This window comes from Schistocerca americana, chromosome 8 (genome assembly GCF_021461395.2).
Source record: "Schistocerca americana isolate TAMUIC-IGC-003095 chromosome 8, iqSchAmer2.1, whole genome shotgun sequence".
Classification (NCBI taxonomy): domain Eukaryota; kingdom Metazoa; phylum Arthropoda; class Insecta; order Orthoptera; family Acrididae; genus Schistocerca; species Schistocerca americana.
In genome coordinates, this window is record NC_060126.1 from 113,993,062 (window position 1) to 114,009,674 (window position 16,613).

The 16,613-nt window shown below is 42.0% G+C and overlaps 1 protein-coding gene and 1 pseudogene across 1 annotated transcript in view; both read right to left on the bottom strand.

Moving 5' to 3' along the window:
• LOC124544635 (xanthine dehydrogenase-like) overlaps positions 1 to 16,222 on the bottom strand; it is a 234,711-nt gene extending 218,489 nt beyond the window's left edge. Inside the window, exon 1 of the mRNA XM_047123244.1 lies at positions 16,120 to 16,222. Within this exon, the coding sequence (XP_046979200.1) occupies positions 16,120 to 16,142 (23 nt within the window). The 5' untranslated portion in view covers positions 16,143 to 16,222. The remainder of the gene's footprint in view (positions 1 to 16,119) is intronic.
• LOC124546065 lies at positions 5,572 to 5,689 on the bottom strand (annotated as a pseudogene).
• Positions 16,223 to 16,613: the final 391 nt, after the last annotated feature.

Genomic DNA, 16,613 nt, shown 5'->3' on the forward strand with positions numbered 1-16,613 from the left:
GCCTTTCTGGATACAGAAAATGTTCGACTGCTGCCCTGGTCAGCACATTCTCCAGATCTGTCACCAATTGAAAACGTCTGGTCAATGGTGGCCGAGCAACTGGCTCGTCACAATACGCCAGTCACTACTCTTGATGAACTGTGGTATTGTGTTGAAGCTGCATGGCCAGCTGTACCTGTACACGCCATCCAAGCTCTGTTTCACTCAATGCCCAGGTGTATGAAGGCTGTTATTACGGCCAGAGGTGGTTGTTCTGGGTACTGATTTCTCAGGATCTATGCACCCAAGTTGCGTGAAAATGTAATCACATGTCAGTTCTAGTGTAATATACTTGTCCAATGAATACCCGTTTACCATCTGTATTTCTTCTTGGTGTTTATATATAAGGAAGGTACGTAAAAACATGTCGGCATTTCGCCATTGGATGTAACTTTGTCAAAAATTCAAAGCAATCGCTGAGGAACTTCCAAATATTAGCGATTTTGTACAAACGAACATTTATGTTATTATTAATATAGAAGTTGCCGACATGTCATATGATTTATTAATGATTTTAAGTATGATTATGGGGAGAGAAGCGTTATTAAACCACTTTAGAAGCATATTGTGTGTAGCACATTTATTTCGCTGATATATGATTATGGATTTAAAACAACCATATTTGGAAATCTGAGCCCTGAGGATGCTACATGTTATTATTACGAAAAGAGTAGTACTCTGTCTAAGGAACGGCGAAGCCATTAGGCCTTAGATGGACGATCTTTCTCCCCTGTAGTTCTATTTCGGGAACGCCTTTTGCACTACAGCAAACGCACAGAATGCTTGCCCAAGTGACAACATCGAGACTTGGTTAGCCTGTGAGCATCGTTTTCCTTTTTGTGAACGCGTTTAACGTGGAACCAAGTACACTGAGGTGAAAAAAGTCATGGGATACCTCCTACTATAGTGTCAGGTTTTCTTTCTCCCGGCGTGGCATGGACTCGAATATAGTTTCAAGTCCCCTGCAGAAATACTGAGCCATGCAGCCTCTACAGCTGTCGTAACTGCGAAAGCGTTGCCAGTGCAGGAAGTTTGTGCACGAACTGACCTTTAGATTATGCCCCACAGATGTCCGATCGGACTCATGGTGTGCGATCTGGGTGACCAAATCATTAGCTCGAATGGTCCAGAATGTTCTCCAAACCACTCGCGGACACTTTTGGCCTGGTAACATGGGGCACTGTCATCCATAAAAATTACATCGCTGTTTGGGAACGTGAAGTCCATGAATGACTGCAAATAGCCTCCAACCAGCCGAACAGTCAACGATCACTCGACTACATGTAAACACAGCCCACACCAGTGTGGAGCCATCACCAGTCTTCACAGTGCCTTGTTGATAACTTGCGTCCGTGGCTTCGTGGTGTCTGCTCCACACTCGAGCCCTACCATCAGCTCCTACCAACTGAAATCAGAACTCATCTGACCAGGCCACGGTTTTCCGGTCGTCTAGGGTCCAACCGATATGGTCACGATCCCAGGATAGGCGCTGGAGGCGATGTCGCGTTGTTAGCCCATTAAAGCCAGAGTTTGCCGCACTGTCCTAACAGATGTGTACGTCTTACGTCCCACATTGATTTCTGCAATTAATTCACTCAGTGTTGCTTGCCTGTTAGCATTTACAAATCTACGCCAATGCCGCTGCTCTTGGTCGTTAAGTGAAGGCCGTTGGCCAATGCGTTGTCCGTGCTGAGAGGTAATGCCCGAAATTTTGTGTTTTCGGCTCGCTCTTGTCACTGTGGATATCGGAATATTGAATTCCCTAACGATTTCCGAAGTGGAATGCCCCATGTCTCTCACTGCTATTACCATTCCGAGTTCAATGTCTCTTAGTTCCCGCCGTGCGACCATAATCACGTAGGATACCTTCTCACGGACTCACCTGAGTAGTGATGACAGCTTCACCTATGCACTGTCCTTCCATACCTTGTGTACGCGATACTTCGCCATCTGTATATGTGCATATCGCTATCACATCACTTTTTCTCTCGCCAATGTATGCTGCAGACGTCTGCCCCAGGTAGCTGAGTGGTCAGAGCGACAGAACGTCAGTCCCAAGGGCCCGGGTTCGATTCCCGGCTGGGTCGGAGATTCTTCTCCGCTCAGGGACTGGGTGTTATGTTGTGCTAATCATCATCATCATTGCGTCCCAAGTCGCCGAAGTGTCGTCAAATCGAAAGACTTGCAGCCGGCAAACGGTCTACCCGACGGGAGGGCCTAGTCACACGACAGTTACATTTATACTGCAGACAGAATTAACTCTGGGAAGTAACCAGCTACCAGCGGTTAAATGATGTCATGTAGTGCTGCGTTCTCCAAGTTTTTAAATATTGTTTGCTACCATTGGTACGACATACAGAAGAAATCAATAATTAGCACTTCTGCATTACTGGGTCAACTCATGAAAATTGTAGCTCTGGATGCCAGACGGTTCCAGGGTAAACATGGTGTTGCGACAATTATACCGCATTGCTTCAACCATTCTTCTCAAAGGCAGACATATAGGATCTTTCATCTATCTAATTAATAAGGGCCCGCATCTCGTGGTCGTGCGGTAGCGTTCTCGCTTCCCACGCCCGGGTTCCCGGGTTCGATTCCCGGCGGGGTCAGGGATTTTCTCTGCCTCGTGATGGCTGGGTGTTGTGTGCTGTCCTTAGGTTAGTTAGGTTTAAGTAGTTCTAAGTTCTAGGGGACTGATGACCATAGATGTTAAGTCCCATAGTGCTCAGAGCCATTTGAACCATTTGAATTAATAAGGCACGTGAAGGATCTGCCAAGTATTTTTGCACCCATTTCTGAACTGCTCTGCTTCTGTCAAGGCAAGCTACAGATCATTTATTTCATTATTCATGTAAAACAAAACCAGACTTGCGTTAAAGCCGGCCGCTGTGGTCGAGCGGTTCTAGGCGCTTCAGTCTGGAACCGTGCGACCGCTACGGTCGCAGGTTCGAATGTTGCTGTGTGTGTTGTCCTTTGGTTACTTAGGTTTAAGTAATTCTAAATTCTAGGGGACTGATGACATCAGATGTTAAGTCCCATAGTGCTCAGAGCCATTTGAGCCATTTGAACTTGGGTCAACAAAAGTTGTTATGAGGAGTACACTGACGAAAATAAAACCACCTGGCCAATAAAGAGTTGCGCGACTTAAACGGAAGTTTTTAGACCTGTTTCTACATCTTAAAGATGATGTTTATTCAAATTTCGCACCAGTCACCTAAGTGTGGCGCTACTAGGATGCAAATCATGTTTGCTTTAATTATACGTTACGACGGCCATGTGCGTTAGATTCCTTTGAGATCGGACGTGGGCAGTTGATATTGATCAACTATGCTTTTAATGTGAGAAAGACGCCATTATTACCACCTCACTGAGTTTGAACAAAGTCACGTAATACGTTCCTTGTGTGATATTGCAGAAAGCCTTGGCAAGAATGAAGCGACTGTACATGATTGGAGTGACCGGTGGTCACGAGAATGCTCGGTCTCGAGAAGACCAGGCTCCGACAACCACGTGGCACTACTGAGAGGGAAGACCATTACGTCCGGGGTATGGATGTGGCACATCATACTGGTGCTTCAGCAGCAATTTGAGCAGCATTTGGCGCCACAGTGACTCAAAAAACTGTTAAAAATCCGTTACTTCACGAACGGCTCCTAGCCATGCGCTCTGTAGCGTGAATTCCACTGACACCAAACCACTGCCATTTGCGACCAGTGGTGTCAATCTAGAGCTCACTGGCGGGCAGTGTGAAGATCTGTTGCGTTTTCTGGTGAAAGATGGTTCTGCCTCGGTGCCAGTGATGTCTACGTGTTGATTAGTAGGCCAGTTGGGGGAAAGACACAGTGGATCTATACCTGGTGTCATGCTTTGGGGTGCGATTACGCACGACAGAAGGAGTACTCTCGCAGTTATTCCACGTACCGTGACTGCAAATTTGTACGATCTAGTGATTCTACCTGTTGATCTTCCATTCATGAACAGCATTCCCAGGGAAGTCTTCCAGCAGGATAACGCTCGACCACATAGCGCTGTTTTAACCCAACGTGTTCTACAGAGTGTCGATATGTTGCCTTGGCCTGCTCGATCGCTCGATGTGTCTCCAATCGAGCACTTATGGGGCTTCATCGGATGACAACTCCAGCGCCATCCATAACCAACATTAGCCGTCAGTGTATCGACCGATCAAGTGCAACAGGCATGGGACTCCACCCCACAAACTGACATACGGCTCCTGTAGAACACAAAGCATGCACGTTTGCATGCTTTCATTCAACATTCTGGCGGTTACACTAGTTATTAATGTAGCAGCATTTCACATTTGCAATGGCTTATCTCGCTCTTACATTAATCAGTGATCTTGGAAAGTTAATCACTTAAATTTGTTTCCTAGACTTAATGTATTTTCATAATTCTATATTAATTATTGTTTGCTGTTGTGATTTTTTTCTATCACTATATTTTTGGTTCAATACATTGGCAGTTAATTCCCTATAAGTGTTATCATCTTATGTCAGGTGCCTATCACTACTTCATTTAAATTTTATCTTAAACATTACTATTTAGTGTGTGGAAAAGTAACTACAGTTAACTGAATATTTTAGATGTTTATTAAAGTAAGGAAGTGGAGACACACAACTATAGCGGATCGCATTGTAACACACGTTGCCGAGCGGTTCTAGGCGCTACAGTCTGGAACCGCGCGACCGCTACGGTCTCACGTTCGAATCCTGCCTCGGACATGGACGTGTGTGATGTCCTTAGGTTAGGTTTAAGTAGTTCTAAGTTCTAGGGGACTGATGACCTCAGAAGTTAAGTCCCATAATGCTCAGAGCCATTTGAACCATTTTTAACACACCTTGCTTAAATTTTGCTTCAAATAATTTGCCAGAAGTCTCAAGAATAAAGTAACTTCAGTCTAATAGCAATTACTACAATTTTTCCTTGAAATGTTCATAAAGCAATGTTTGGGAAGACAGTCATTTAAGATATTGTTAATTTCGTTCTGGTACAAAAAGCATTAAATAAATTTATCAAACTGTAAATTCATTAGCTGTTCCAAGTTTAATAAACAGACTTGCTTTCAAAATTTGTCTTTTCAGGACGTGGCGACCGTTGTTAGCGAGTAGAATTATTTGTTTCCTGGAATAAATTTCTCAAGGTGATTTAGTACTGGTTCCTGTCTCAGTGATAATTGCTTACACTTTGCTATAGCGAAAACCTTTCTTGTCAGAACGATAAATAAAGGTGAGAGTGAAGTGCATAATTTGTTTCTGGGTACAGCTACTCTCTAGTTTGTCCACTAATCGCTCCAGCAGCAGTCTGATCTCCTCCCGAACAGGCCATGAAGGCCCATCGGCACCGACCGACTGCCGTGTCATCCTCAGCACACAGGCGTCACTGGATGTGGAGACGGAGCGGCATGTGATCAGCACACCGCTCTCCCGGCCGTGTGTCAGTTTCCGAGACCGGAGCCGCTACTTCTCAATCAAGTAGCTCCTCAGTTTACCTCACATGGGCTGAGTGCACCCTGCTTGCCAACAGCGCTCGGCAGACCGGATGGTCACCCATCCAAGTGCTAGCCCAGCCCGACAGCGCTTAACGTCGGTGATCTGACGGGAACCGGTGTTACCACAGCGGCAAGACTGTTGGCTACCAGTCTAATCGGCCAATTGATAATCGGAGTCGTACAAAAGCGGTTAACATTAGTAATATAATTCCGTTGATTCTAAAATAGAGTTCAAAGAGCTAGTATTACTGTTTTCCTCAACGAGTCCGAGGTCAGATGTGGTTGTAGAAAGGTCAAGCACCTTAGTTGTCATGGGCAGTCACTCGCAATAAATAATAAAAGATGATTAGAGAACAATATGTTTACGAGTAGAAAAGAACGTATAGATCCGTTACAAATGCGCAAATGGAAAAGAAAGAAAATCGGTAATATTGGTGCGATGTACCCTTCGCCTTGCGGTATACATAACATGTAAATATAGATACTGATCTCTCTCACGGCACTGCTGACTCTGTGCCACACACACTCCGTTTGGTGGAATATTGTCTTAGATTAGAGTATGCACCTGTGACCTAGTTTTCGCAGCGCTACTTATCGAGGACGAATTACGTGGTACACAGTTTAACACTTGCGATAAAGTTTTCCGTTCCTACATATTTTTTCCTGAAAGTGCGCGGAAAATTACCATGCCTAACTGCACCTCGTGCCTAGGCTGTCTGTTGTGGCTTCAGGTGCAGTTCCAAGCAAATACTGTTACCTGTACAAACATTAGGACTGCTAGACGAGAGCCGGGCGAAGTGGCCGTGCAGTTAAAGGCGCTGCAGTCTGGAACCGCAAGACCGCTACGGCCGCAGGTTCGAATCCTGCTTCGGGCATGGATGTTTGTGATGTCCTTAGGTTAGTTAGGTTTAACTAGTTTTAAGTTCTAGGGGACTAATGACCTCAGCAGTTGAGTCCCATAGTGCTCAGAGCCATTTGAACCATTTTTTTTGCTAGACGAGAATTTAGAAAAATAAAAGAACACGTAAAAGCAGCATGCTGCTTCATCGTGATAAATCCGACTAGCGACTGGTGCTGCCTTAGTGAACATTTGTGATGTTGAAATATCTCTCTAATTCCAAGCTCTCCTCTTTCTGTCGAAAACCCTACAGTAGGTGTTCACACATGGTAGGTACTCAACCTTCCTGCATCCAGCATTAAATGGTTACTGTATTCCTGTAGTCACTGTAAACTGAAGAGGTGAAGGTTTCGGGCACGGCCTACTGATTCGGCTCATATCTGGCAGGTCGCTTCTCACAACCTAAAATGAAAGACTAAATTTTTTTGAGCAAACCACCCCTAAAGTTGAAGACGATTTACGTGCTACACAGTTTAACACTTGCGATAAAGTTTTCCGTTCCTACATAAATAATTGCGAATTAAGCATTTATCATCAACATATATGCGATTTCCTAGAAATATAGACAAATAACTATTATGACTGTCGCTTAACGTATGCGCTGTTCAAGGAAAGCGCCACTGGGGCAGCGACCGAAGTATCTCGCTGTGGAGTAGAGAACCTGTGTTTGCTTCTCATATGTGATCAGCAGGTTTTCTTTATTCGTATTTTTCCGCAACGAAATTGGTAGTCGTGGAAGGCTTAATAAAGGACGTAAAGCAATGAGGAATGAAAGTCAACAAAGTAGGCAAACAAATTTCTCAAACGACTTGGATTAATAAAGAATTAAAATTGTTGGCCACGTTGTATGAAAACAGTTACGAATAAGACTGCTGCGAAGAAAAGCACTGTGTTAGAATGGCGGTTATCGCTGAAACATCTGGTATTCGGCCATAGCGGTTTTTCCGATGCCAGTTTCGCCTGACTGTTAAAATTGCTCAAAATTACCGGTTTCTAAAATAACGGATTTTCGGATTTTTATTCCTGTTATTTCCTTTAATAAACGTAGACATCGAACAAAGACTCTCTCAGTTTCAAGTTACATAGAATCAAAGTAGTAAATTAAATATAAAAAGAAAGGGAAACGTAGTCCATTCACCGTTCGCTGCTTTTCTCGAAAATTGATAAGTGCTTGGATATACAAAAAATCACCAGTATTCTCTTATTGTTCTAATTTTTGAAACTCTTCTCAAAAATGATGTTTCAGTCGGGGATCATACCACTATTTGGGCATTGCGAATAGTCGCTGCTAAAAGGTAAAAACTGAGGTCGATAAACTTTGTTTTTCGTGTTAATCTGTCCTTATTGAAGGGCTGAAAGCAGATAAAGTCATTATCGATACACAGTCGGCAGATCAGCTATTCGTACTTCATATTTTCATTGTATACTGTGAGTAGCCCGTTGCTAAGTTTTCAATTTTTTCTGTTATCATAATTTCCTTCCTCTTTTATAATTTTATAGAAACGGCAGACAGCATTGTGCTTCATTGTTTCGTCACTTCGTAATAATCTTTCCAGGCTAGGGTTGGTGCCAATCTGCAATGCAACGGATGTCCGGCAAGACAGCGAGAAACCACCATTTAAACCAGGTGAGGAAAGACTTGCAAAGTGCACTACAAGCGTGCCTTAAGCCACGGCACGTGGAGCAACAGGGACGTTATTGTCTCAACAGTGCTACACCAGGGGCCATTCTGGAAGAAGGAAGGTTGGTTGGTTGAATGGAATATCGCTTAACAAAAGGAGAGTTGGGGTCCTCCACCGACAAATTGGTAAAATTTAGTGTAGCTTAAAGTAGTTTTTGGTAATTATTTTGGAGTTCAGGGTAAAAAAAACTTATTTTAACGTGGAAGATTTTATAAATTACATAAACCATCAAAAAGATCAACTTACAACAAATAAGTTTTCATTAATTTTCTGGATACAGAAGATGACATGAATGTAAAGACTTGAGCTTGACATGAATATAAAAAAAATTCTGTAACAAAATTCACTAAATATTTCCGTCTTGTTCTCAATTGCCATGCTCATTTGTCTCTGTTTCTTTTTACTGAATATGTCAATGATATTTGCAATGTCTATAAATCTCTCTTTATGGATATTTGAAAGAGCATATTTAGCTTTCTTGATTATTGTAACTGGTACATTAATATACATCCAATGTATATTAATAAATAATAAGGCGTCCATTTTAAGTTAAATGATATTTATTGTTTTAGACAGTAAGCTATTTGCCGCTCTAATTCTTTTGTTAAAATGTGTTTGAAATACAGTGTAATCTATATTGCTTCATAATTATAAAAGAAATGATTGAATCTGTTGAAGTAATATATTCGCTGATTTCGAAAGTCATTTTATCCAGTGTAAAATGATACTCCATGTGGTGCGGGGGAGGGGGGGAGGGGGGGGTTCTATAGCCCCCATAGCCCCCCCTTGCCACCGCCCCTGTGCTGCACCAATTCTTATACCACGTGTGTGTTGCTCCTTTTTTTTGTCATTGTTATTAAAATCGCACTCATCGCTTTTCCCATGTTCAGTAATAATGTAATATTTCAAACCAATGCAAAATTTAGGAGTCAAAATTACTTCATTTTTAAAAAGGTTTTATTTACAAAACGAAAAATTTCAGCACTGCTGCTATCGATAATTGATATTTCGTTTTTTTTTTTTTTACTCGGTTGTCAGTAAAAAATAAAGAAAACACGTTTTATAACCAGGACCAAACAAATCCGAAAAATAGCAGTTATGCAGATCTAAAATACAGGTATCGCTTTTATTCGATCGGTTTTTCCCATTCCTATGATGTATGCGCGTTATCGCATATGGGAGAAAAATAAACCCCTCTCGCAGTTAGCGGTATACATAAAATAAGGCTTTGTAGAGAGAACTCTCAGCGAGGAACGCCGCGCGGAGTGACCGCGCGGTTAGAGGCGCCATGTAACGGACTGCGCGGCCCCTCCCGCCGGAGGTTCGAGTCCTCCCTCGGGCATTGTGTGAGTGATGTTCTTAGCATAAGTTAGTTTAAGTAGTGTGTAAGCCTAGGGACCGATGACCTCAGCAGTATGGTCCCTTAGAAATTCACACACTTTTGTTTCCCAGCGACGAACACTTCGTCTAGGGTTTCTGAGGAGGTTTGTCTGGAGATCTTGACAAGATGATTTCCATCGCAGACGTAGAGAAGGAACGTTGCCGCAGTTAGCAAGTGATGTGTTGGAGAGACCAGGGTATGATGGCACTCGCAACTTTCTATTGCGCAGTTTGCAGGGTACGAGGCTTGCCGATCGTTTGCGGGCTCATTATTAAGGTCAAACGGATTCCAACAATCTTGCAGTTTTCTTGAGACGCTGAGGATTGATTCACGTCTCTGTCAGTTATGTAGTTTGCATGTAGTAGTAGATTTCCATTGCTCTGGCGCAGTAAAGCGATCAAATTTGTCTTTCTGTAACTGATTTGCAAGAGACCAGTCTTTTCTGTTCGCCTAACCGACTTTTAGGAGGTCATCTAGATTTTAGATCGTAACTATTTTATGTTCAGCAACTCTTACTTTTCGAGTTCTATGTAGTTTTCAACCTTGAGCAAATTCTGTGATTAATTTTTGTTCATATATGTGTTAGGAGAGAACTTTAAAATATTTTGGGCTTAATATGGGCCATTATTTCATTTCATAGATGATCCAGTTTTTATTACCTGCTTTGAGATGCAACGCCCATGTCTTCTATTTGCTAAAGCCATCCATTTCCTATCATTAATCTGTTGCGCTCCAGTTGCTATTAAACCGCATGAACCCATGGGAAGCGATATGACTATAGGTCGGTCCAGACCCTGTGGATCAGTTGACGCCTTACAGTATCCGCACGTCAATCGTGAGTAGTGTTGTGAATGTCAAACTGATTAATACCGACCTTTATGGTAGAACTGTCGAATATAGTGGTGAAATTTGTAAATTCAAACAATCTGACGGAAACGTTATTGCAATTAGTGTTACCCATGCCAGTTTTGGTGTAAGAAGAACGCGGATTATTTAATTTCCATTCGAAGCCACAATTGCAGGAATATCGTCTTACACGGAAGTGACCAGTAATATTCCAGAAAAGCGGTGGAACTCATAAGTTACCCGTACTGAATGGCATCAAACAACTAAAAGTAGACCTACAGAATCATATTCCACTTTACATTAATGTTTTTGGTTACAGTGAAGGACAGCCCCGCAAGTGCGCAGGGTGTGGCTCAACGGGTCAAGTGGATGCCCAATGTACATATGTTGCGTGACAGTTTGGGAATAAGCTGCCATGCAACATCCTCCGTGCAGTCCCACTCTCTCTTCATGTAGTTTTCATATTTTCCGACACATGAAGAAAGACATTCGCGGCCGTCGATTTGCGTCGGACGAAGAAATGCACACCGGGCTTCAGTCAAGGTTCTGTATGCAACCACAAACATTTTTTCAGGAAGTCACTGACTGTCTTGTGTCACTGCGTGATAAATGTAATAACAGTTAGGGCGATCACTTTTGAAACAGTAAACAGTTACTTACTTTTTTACGTGTGTTTCGTTTTCATTAGACTGCCCCTTCCACTATTCCTACTAGCAAACCCCGCAGTGCTTCGCAACTGCTAAATATGTGTGGCAATTGGATATATGTCCTAATGAGGGTTATCCCAGTCAATTGTTTCACGACGAAAATTTCGGCTCCTCGGCGCGACTTCGCCCACTGATTGTATGGTAGACGAAATTATAATAAATCATATAGAATATGAATGAAAATGACTTATTGCTTTTAGTTTTTTTTTAATTTTTTTGTACACAGTACAGTTACCATACTTTAGAACGTACAACATTTTTCGTTTTGTTTGAATACTGTGTGGTAAGAGTATGAACAGGTTTTCTGAACTATCATTTCGTGGAAGGGCAACGTTCAACTGCCCACTCTTATCCTAAATCAATTCCAGCGTATTTCAATATCTAGTCTCAAGCTTTGTTTACTGCTATTGCCAATGAAACATTGACTAGGAAATGAACTTAACTAAAATGAGGGGGTGATCGACCTCTCTAGCTCCTGGAAGGGTACTGGCTTCATTGACATTACTCCGCGTAGTTATAATCTGCGAATGTGTATCATTACAAAGTTTTGCATGATTCAGTCTGTGTCGTAGCATTCTAATCACAACCTATAAATATACTTTCCTGTTTTCAGTTAAAACCGACTACGAAGAAGGAAAGAAACAGCACATTTTTGTGTACACAATATTTGTTTAAAGTTATAAATCTGAAGAACAATAATATGTAGCAGGAACAATTTGTCTAATGGTTTAAATGCCCTGCAGTAGAAGTTAAAACTAAGCGCGAGAAAGAGAACTAAACCGTACATTTTCACAGCGCAGCACTTTTTTATTACAGTCAGTCTTAACACGAAAGATGTACGTTGTTATTTACAAAAATATATAGCCTATTTCCGTTCGAATGTTAATCAGAGTATTGTGTAAAAATTTGAAGAACTTATCAAACGTTTCTTCTTTAAATATTAATATAGATGCAGATAAGATTATCTATTGACAATATTACACTCCTCGTAACTATATTATTTAAAGGATTCAAATATTCTGCATGTCTCCCAAAAATCTTTGTTTCCTTTATATCGATAGCCACTGCTGCGCAGAGGATTGGAAAAATAAAACTAACCCAGAAAATACTTCATGCACCTTAGAGGTATGCAACCCAACTTACTTCATCTGCCTCACATGCGTATATGTAAGCTGGCTTGTCTGTCTTAAGGCGCATGAAATATTTTCTGGGGTTGCTCATCATGTATATAGGCGTTTTGATGAGAAGTATAAAGTTGTTACTCTGGTTTAGTTTGGCTGATTCGAATCGTGGTGGTGGAAGACACTTTCACCACAACCATTGGGCCGGTTAGCGAGGAGACGTGAAGTTCCTGATCGACAGATTTTGCGCCAATCTTCTGTGTTAAATTCCTCACCATTTCACGGCGTCTCACGGAGTGAGGGCATGAGACATCGTCTATGGTGATCACCGGCTGGGGATGTTAAACTCGGTAGCCCGCTTAGTGCTGTTCAAAAATAGCAGGCTGGGCTTCACGCTGTCCATTTTCTCCCAGTCTTACCACCATCCTAAGCACATTTCTATTATACTCAACAGATACTCAAAAGATGGAACCCTCACTCACTGTGAGGAAAGAAGAAAATAGTTTCCGATTAGGTGACTGAACCTATCCTTCGGGATAACCCAGCCAACAATATCACCTGACACTTACTTTTGTTTCTCCTGTGCTATTTCTTCTTTGTGTACGTAACTACACTTTACCACATATTCCAATAACTCATTCATTGAAGAGCTAAGGGACTTCGACAGTGTTCTTTCTACGCCTATTCTGTCTAGTTCGATTAAGCGTTCCTACCATATCCCCGAATACTGATTATTCCTTCTGGGACATTGACGATAAATACTGCACACGACAGCTTCATGTATCATTTTGATCAATAAATTACAAATTGTATGAACTTTATAAAAATTGAAAATAAAACAAAATCTATATTTTACTGTTCATTGGTTTGAACATGGCATGTAATAAAGAACAGATTTTATTTGGTCTTCATAAATTAATAGCATTGCATAAAATAATAATGAGAAATGAAAGGGAAAGTGCTATAATTAAGAGTCGAGAAAATGCCACTTTCTAAGAAGTGTCTTTTTATCATAATTTTACTTTGCATTTCCGTGCTCGGAATGGATCAAGTTCTTTGATTATGTCGCTAAAGTCAAGTTTAGCAGCTATAACGTAATTAGTCGATAAGACAGGTAAATTTGACAGTCATTCACCCGTGTTCGACCTGACAACCTTTTTAACATTTCCTGCTCGCTGAAACTTCAGCTCTCAAGATGTTGCTCATCTCTTTTAAGAAGCTACTGGGAAGAAGCGACATTGTAGAACTGGCACTGTGACACGGTATGCGTTTAAGTCGCTGACCGAGCAAAAGGCTTCTTCTCATAGACAGAAGACAGGAACACGTGGGGAGGGAGAACTTACGTACCTCTACCGGTTAATTCATAAGCCTTGTTTCGTTCTAGTTTCTTTGTCAGTTTTTGTGCCCCTTATGTGCCTGCGCAATTGGCAGGGACTTATCTAACCACCACTTCGGCCCCGCCGCTTCTTCCCTGGTTTGCTACGTTCGAGTTCCTGGGTTGTCGGTATTACGACCCGGATAAAAGAGTATTGGGAATGGTGGAACTAGGGCACTCACAAGCAGACCACACGATAATCTCATTTTTATTATTTTTTACATTTAAGGTACATCAAGTTCAGAACTCGAATATTGACCATCCAAAGCCGTATGATACAACTCTCAAAAATTCTAGAGAAAATCAACTTTAAACTTGTCCGAGGAAATTTTAATCACTAAGATGAAGATAGGTTTAAAGACTAGATGTATGACTCACTGTGTAGCGTTGGGGAATGGTAATCGGATAATCAATGAATCACTGGTTCGACTCTTCCTAACTCTTGCTATAGTCTTTTTTTGTTTCATTTCATTCGTTCAGTTCGAATACCTACATCACGTATACATAAAATTCACAAAATATTTTCCAGTTAACATATATGTTGTCATTTTTTTATTAAAAATACGTATCATCCTCCAAATTACATTTTGCATGCAAACTTTCACTTTTCATTGCAAATAAAAATTCTTAATTTACAAAAATTTGTTAATAAGTTTTTAATTTTTAAAAATTTAAACATTCTTTTATAACATATCGATAATTAAGGATTTATGTTACAATGCATGCCATATGTTATTAGAAAGAAGAAGAAAGGTGATTAAAGATGCGTTAATTATTATATATTTGTTAAATTATACGTTTAAAAGAAGTAGGTATTCGAACAGAGAAAAATATGAAACAGAGACACCATAGTGAGATTGGAACCAGCGATTCATTGGTTACCCGTTTACCATTCTTCAGAACTTCCGAGTGAGCCATCCAGCCGCTTCTGAAAATGATCTTAACTTCGAAGTCTATTTTGTAAAGAATTTTTTAGAGTTGAATCTATCTGCTTTGTGTTATTGATATGTGTCATGCGCGTCATGTACCATAAATATAAAAAAATTATAAAAATCTGGTTGTGGATGATCTTCATGTCATTGAATGGCTTCAGACCACAGGAGCACCCTCAGTTACTCCAGCGCCTGCATCTCGGTACAAGAATTTCTAATAACAATAACATGGACCTTTAGAAAACTAATTGATTCACGTAATTTTCTTTCGGCGACAAACTGGAGAAATTTTAGATTCGGCAAAAGTTTAGTGGAGCTACAACAGGAGTCAAATAACATCAAATTGGATATGCTAGGGTTATCAGTAGCGTCGCGAAAACAGGGTCGAATGGAATCAAAATTTGGACATATATTTTGCTGTTCAGTTTTTCCCTTGAAACTACCATACACGTGACCTTTAAAGAGAATTTCGAAAGAATTTACAAGTAGATCGAAGGGAAGGCTTTGGCATGTTTAGCCTATGCAAATGGTATCTGTCTACGCAGCAAATAGAGAAGCTGAAACAAACGAGCAGGGCACTGGAGATGGCAGCCAGTAAGTTTGGGCTGCTCATGAATGAAGCCAAAACGGATTGCTTCTTTCTGGCTCGTCGACGAGGGTCAAGATACTGGATAGTTGGAGTCAGTGAGGGCGGGAGGCCGCTCCTAACGCAGAGGCCGCGATTTTAAATACCTAGGAGTGCTTTTCCACCGATAGCTCGTCATGCGAAGCGGAGATCAGTGCCAGGATCGATGCATGAAATCAACCCTCCTACAGCCTAACAAAACTGCTGCTGTCCAGAGACGATTCAGGACTCGTGTATAGAAGACGCTGATCCAACCTATGGTACTATATGGCTGCGAGATGCGGAGCATCCGGAAGCAGTACTTTCTTAAACTTCTCAAAGTGCCGCGGAAGATCTTTAGTCCGATGTCGGGCTCAAACTCGGATGAATGGAGGGTAAGACACCACCATGAGGGGGATGAACTGTACCGGGATGAATCGTGAGAAGCAAGCTAATGCAGTGGACTGGTCGTGAGCCCGGATGGGACAAGTGGCCACGGAAGCTCCTGGATTCGATCCCCCCAGGTAGGAGACTCCCGGGAATGCCAAGGAAGAGGGTAAGAGATGGCCTCCATGAAGCCTAAGGCTGTGTTTACAGTGGCACCTGCAACGGTCGACAGACGCGATCGCCCGAGTCCGTCCGATAATATCGGCTGACACCTTCGCCACAATACATCTGCCGTCCGACAGTTCAGATTTGTGCACAGGGTGAATCATAATTAGTCTCGAAAACAATCTGCTTCCACGGTCACTGGATTTATTTTTAATGGTCTCAGAAAGAGCACAAGGCGCTACCGTTAATGCATAAGAGAGGGAGGGAGGGAATGGGGGAGGGGACGACTAATGATATGTCAATCGTGTGGAAAAATGTTTTCGAACCGGTCCTGAGTAGGCCTGTAGTGATCTAGAATATTTCCTCTTTGTTACTGCGTTTGCAGAAAATCTTTTACAGTTGCATTTTTAGAAATACACTAGGCAGCAAAGCTAACGAGCAGAAGGGGCGGCTCGGTAGTGTTTCCTGGTACTCACTCTCTGCTGCCGGTGAGACCCATGACGTCAGACTGCGCCGCTAACGAGCGCTGGTTGGTCTCTCTGGAGCGTGTGGAGGGGCGGGCCTTATATTGAGAAGTCGTCCCCTCCTCTCGTAAGGCATTCAGCGTCCCTCGCACGGCTGCCCCCACCACTAACCTGAAATGCACAGCAAATAGTAATCACGTCACCACTTGTTTGTGTGTCTGTACGCCCTCGTTAGAGGTTGGCTATTTTCTAGTGGATCTCCGCAGCTTACTTCTTGTTCCGTGCTTGTAGCTCCCTATCGTCAAGGAGGTGGCCAGGATTTTGTCAAAGCCGAGAGGAGAGGGAGGGGGTCCGATCTGTCAAAGAGAATCTTAAAAAGACTAATCCTATTCATTTATTTCCATAGAGAACGATGCACCATTTTATTCCACAGTGATCTCGGAGTTTTCACCAAGCGGAGATACAATTTCCTTGCTTAGGAGCCTCGCATTTTGGCAAACCACTAA